The following is a 5,536-nucleotide window of genomic DNA, read 5'->3' on the forward strand; positions in this document are numbered from 1 at the left end:
ATCCCAGCGCCCCCCTTTTGTAAAAATGTCCGCCAGCGCCCCCTGCCGTCCTCTGAACGCCCCCTGGGGGCGGTACCGCCCACGTTGAGAACCGCTAGTCTAAATAAATAAATACAATAGTCCTGGTAAATTAGAGTTTATAAGTGCCAAATGAGATCATCTCTGTTTGTTTCTGGGTTAATTTGACACAAAAGTGATTTTCTGTCTTGCTGAGTTCTACAACTGAACCAAATTTCATGCCTCTGAAGTAAATTAAATGTGCAGGGTGTTTTGAAAGTTGCCAGGTGGCGCTCTTAAGCTGTTTTTGTTTAGATTTTTGTGGCAATCTTAAAATATGTCATTTTCATTCAGGCCTGATGCATCTGCCAGGTATGGTGAGTCTTCAGATGTTAAGGCCTCCAAAAAAACTTAATTTGACAGAAGCATAATCAAAATAATGATCAACACTGATTAGGCTTTGGCAGAGCTTCACTGTTCGGGCCTAATGGAGAAATGGAGCCACTGCTCCCTGGTTTTTAAACAGGACATCATCAGAAATATTAGTGTTTTTTAAATATTTGTTTCCTCTTCCAGATCAATATAAGCTGGTTGGTCATGAGCCGATTCTTGCAAAGGTTGGAGACGACGTTATTCTGCCATGTCATGTGGAGCCCCCGTTTGACGTGAACGATCTTACAATCGAATGGAGATTCAAGGGCAAAAAAATATATGTGCATCGCAGCCAAAAGAGAGATGATACAACGTCAGACCCAGAATACAAAAACCGAACCTTTATGGTCCATAAAAACTTGACACATGGCGACATTTCCCTCAGTTTGACTAATCTAGTCAAGGAGGATGATGGGAATTATACTTGCTTAGTTCCCAAACTGGAAAGTCAAGTCAAGAAGAGAAATGTTACTTTAAAAATTGGTGAGTTATAATAACATTAAGATAATTTAAGACAAACTAAATAAATATGTTGATGTCTTTAAATATTTAATGTAATTCCTCAACAGATGAAAATGGAGCCAAAGGCAATATAACTGATCCTGGAGGTAAATATCTTTAACTAGATAATCAGTTATTTCTGCTCTCTGACTTAGTTTTAGACCTTCTTGTTACCTGCAGTGATTGTTTCTCAGTGGGTTGAATATTCATCTTCCAGCTTTTCCTTGTCACATTATGATGTGTCTTTGGTCAAAGCAGATAAATCCTAAATACCTATTGATCTGCAAACAGGTGAATGAATGTGTTAATGAGAGTGAATGGGTGAATGTGTCAGCAGAGTGAAGCGCTTTGAGAGATCAGCATGACTGGAAATACTTTAGATAAATTCACTCCATTTATGTTTTACTTATACTGTGCTTTATGTTTTTCTTTTTCAGATGGAAATGGAGATAACAATGGTAAGAGTGTCTTGACTAAATTTACTTTTTCAGTTTACTGTCAGAAAAATGTGGCTAAATTAGTAGAAACTTAAAAATGTTTGTTTCTGTATAAACTGGTTGATTTGAACAATGACTGACCTCTAACTGGATAATAAATATTAGTTATCAAGTTTATATTACCAAGTTTCCTTGGACAAAACTTTGAGTAAATGACAAAACCAGCATACTGACATTAAAGACATATTTCTCTGTTTTTCCTAAATGAGCTGAAAAAATGTTTAGTGTGATTTGATGTCGGACAGTAAAAATAATAAAGTTCAGGTTTCGGCTGTGAGGTTCAGTAAATATTGACACAAGGAGAATCTTGTTTCAAAGTTTTAATCCTACAAATAAAGCAAAAAACTAAATATAATTTACTAAAGCAAACAAACAAACCTGCTTTTCCTCTTTGTCACAGGAAGGGATATTGGTCTTGGTGTTGGAATACCAGTCAGCATCGTCATCATCATCGTCATCATCATCGTCATCATCATCGTCATCATCATCGCTGTTCTATATTATTTGCTACGTAATCAAAGTAAGTCAGTTGTTTTCTTTGCAGGTTTTAGGTGAATCACTGATCGTCTCCATACAGGAATATTAACAGAAACTACAAATCAATGTGAATGTTAGCATCAGTGATGCAATGCAAATGATTTGATGTGGTGAATGTGAGAACATGCTGAGGTACAAAAACAAACTAAAATGTACATGAGGAGGAAACTGAGGCAAGACAACAGAGGAGCAGAGGGTCAGGAGGTAGAAGGAGACAATGAAGAGGCCATCTTTAAATGACCTGAGCTCTGAATTAACAGATCAGAGAAAAATGAATAGAGAAGAACGACAGACACCAGAACCACTTGCAGATCAGATCATAGGGTCCATGGCTGCAACACTGTGGAAGAAACATTATGCAGTTATCGCACAGTTATCAATATATATTGGTCAAATGCAGGGCCAGTCCAAAGCTAAGTGAACTAAGCGGCACCCTAAGTGGAAATTATTTTTTATTTTTTTAGTAATGATTTTTATGTGATTATTTTAATAAAAACATACAAATTCATTATAAAGTTGTGATTTTTTTTTTACAATAATATATATTTGATCATTTATGTAGAAATCTTCCTTATATGGACAAAAATAAAGATTAAAAAACTAAATTGCTGTTGGGGGCCCCCGGTGGCCGCGGTAGGTACCACACTACACGGTATCGTGCTGCAATGAGCAGAGCACATCCAAACCTCTAAAGCTCCAATGGAAGATAAGTTAGCAAAACAGTAACAAAAATGACTTAAATTATTATAATTACACCTAACAGAAATTTATTTAATCATAGAATGCCATGACTATGTGTGTAGGGCTGCACCAATTTCAGTTTTCTGGCCGATCGCGGATTATCGATCTTTAAAAAGCTTTACCTGTCAATTTAGATTTTTCTCGATACCATTTTTTTTTTGGGTCTCAAATGTCGCTAAATGTAGCAAGAAAGTCAGTGAGTTGCAACAGTGGGGTGAATATTATTAACTGGAAACGATCAGACCTGACCTGGTTGGTCTGTCTGCTAGTAAAACGTCTCACTGTAGTTTTACTAACAGCAGAAGAGGACAGAGGCAGATTTTTAAACCTTTGCTGAGGTGGATGAGATCAACTTCACATATAAGTATCGGCCGATCACCCATCCCCCAAAGTTAAGGAAATCAGCACCGATAAATGGGCCAACACATGTATCCTATATTATACGTGCATATTGGATATAAGATAAACATCACTGTCAGAGATGCAATAAGTTTAGCAGGTTTTTGAAAGATCTAACAATCTGACTGTTGATTGCAGCCAGTCTACAATATTGGCAAAACTAGAGGGCCCCAAAACCAAATTTTGCTTAGGGCCCCATGAAGGCTTGGGTCGGCCCTGGTCAAATGTGTTTGTTTGTAATTATAAAAAGAAAAAAGACATTTTCTTTCAAAGTTGTAAGACACCAACCAATTATAGATTCTGCCTTGTTTTCTTTTAGATTTGTTGCTTTTGACTCCCCAGTTGATGAAACATATTTTACCAGTGAAAAGCTGCTGTGGAGAATTAAATATCGTCACCTGATTTATATTGTGTTAAGCTAAATATTTACTGATGTCCGTTTTCTTTTGTGTTCAGTTTTTTCGTGCCTGAGCAACAACAAGTCTCGACATGAACAAGGGAGAAATGATGGAGGTATGGAAACAGAATGACTCCAGATAATTTGTCTTAATTATTTGATTTTTTTATTTTACTACTGATCCATAAACTAATCAGGTCTGTAATCACTGAACATCACAGCTGAGCATCAAACCAGGAAACCGAACCTCCTTGTTGGTGACTCAGTCTGACTGATATAATGTGATGAAGCAGCAATGATCTGCTGACCTGACTGGGTTAATCACGGCTCACCAGCTTTCAGTGATGTGAAGGTTTAGACCAGAGGTGTCCAACCTGTGGCCCCGGAGCCGCATGTGGCTCATTAGGTTCTCCACTGTGGCTCATAGTAACTGGCTAAAAAAGCTTAAAATGTTGATCATTAAAAACTATACTTGATTTATCAGCTTTTCTTAGGTGTTTCTTCAAAGAATGACTTGGAATGTTACCAGTGTAATATTAATAATAGTTTACAGACACAAAACCCAACAACATTGATTTATAAAATGCTATAAATAAAACTAKTAAAAATTGAAAACACAAAACTCAGATTTTCTCTTCTAATATATCTTTGTTGTGTTTCCTTCAACAGAGAAGCTTATAGCTAATAAAAATATGTATAAGATTATAATTACATCAGGCCAATTAAACAAATAAAACAGAAAGTAGAGCTTAATGACAGATATATTCAAAARGTTMTTTTAATCTGACAAGACTCATACATTACATATTCAATTTAATATGATGATRTTTYCATCTTTATTTTAATATGATTTAGTTTTTGGATTGTATTATTTTTGTCAACAAACATCTGGAAACAAATGAAAGAAACAATTTCAGAAAAAAGTCAAAACTTTTATGTTCAATTGTGTTTTGATGATTGATGAGTTGAAGAAAGACACTATTCTGTTTTTATCCAAGTCATCTTAATAATAATGTAATTTTAGGATATCAAACAATCAGAGGAAGATGATGTTACTGAAAAGATTCTGTTTTGTGTTTCATAGATCGCAGAGGAAATGGAAACCAAGGAGATGAAGCTGAAGCTTTACAGGACATAGGACAACAAAACCAAAGTGGATGAATAATCCCCTCTAAGCTGAAGTCAATTCAACCTCTTCTTCTTATGAAAACTGGTACATGTATAGAATTATGCATCATGATAACAAAAACAACTGTCTGCCTTAAACCCAACAGGAAGTCCTTCATATTAGAACAGAGACCATTTTGGGGCCRTTTTGAGATTAGAAAAATAGATGCAGGAATCCTGCATGTTAAAAAGAACATCCTATAAACATAACTGTTACTGTACTTTAGCGTCTCTTACTCAGCTTTTAATATCTGATTTGTCTTAAAGTATTTTTAATTCATGCAAAAGTTAACAGACTTGATCTCCAGCTTGTGCCAACAAAAGGTTTTTAATTTAATTTCTGTCWGTGAAACTTATTTTAACATGCACACCAAAGATTAGTGTGTTTCATTATGATTTTGCAAACTTACTGTCTAGTTTTTCAGTTTATGGATCAGCAATAAATATTTAGTTTACCGTTGTTTCCATGTCCAGACCCCAGTAGAGGTGAATATTTACTATTCCCTCCTTAAAACTCCCACATTCACATTCACATAGGAACAAATSACCTGAATATTTCTGTTTACATCATCATACAGTGAATGTACAAAAAAAAGAATATTTTTGATACTATAGTTTTTTTTAAAGCACCCTTGTAGTTACATTATGTAAAATTTTTATTAAAATATGTTCTCAGGGGTCATTTACTAATATAAAAAAGGTAGAGAATATTAGAAATGTATCAATTACTATTGAAAATARGGCCATAGACACAACATATAGGATATTAACTTTATCGTATAAGTCAGCTGTAGTGACTTTTTTCTTACAGGCACTTACCWGAGGGAAGGTAGAGAAGTTTAGTTGATTAACATGTATTAYAGTCTGR

General features: G+C 35.1%; 1 protein-coding gene across 1 annotated transcript in view; it reads left to right on the forward strand.

Moving 5' to 3' along the window:
- The window catches only part of LOC103480910 (butyrophilin subfamily 1 member A1-like), an 11,208-nt gene extending 5,954 nt beyond the window's left edge, over positions 1-5,254 (forward strand). Inside the window, exons 2-7 of the mRNA XM_017310302.1 lie at positions 574-912; positions 999-1,037; positions 1,368-1,388; positions 1,828-1,947; positions 3,561-3,617; positions 4,586-5,254. Of these exons, the coding sequence (XP_017165791.1) occupies positions 574-912; positions 999-1,037; positions 1,368-1,388; positions 1,828-1,947; positions 3,561-3,617; positions 4,586-4,662 (653 nt within the window). The 3' untranslated portion in view covers positions 4,663-5,254. The remainder of the gene's footprint in view (positions 1-573; positions 913-998; positions 1,038-1,367; positions 1,389-1,827; positions 1,948-3,560; positions 3,618-4,585) is intronic.
- Positions 5,255-5,536: the final 282 nt, after the last annotated feature.

The sequence above is a fragment of the Poecilia reticulata genome, linkage group LG18 (genome assembly GCF_000633615.1).
Source record: "Poecilia reticulata strain Guanapo linkage group LG18, Guppy_female_1.0+MT, whole genome shotgun sequence".
Lineage (NCBI taxonomy): Eukaryota > Metazoa > Chordata > Actinopteri > Cyprinodontiformes > Poeciliidae > Poecilia > Poecilia reticulata.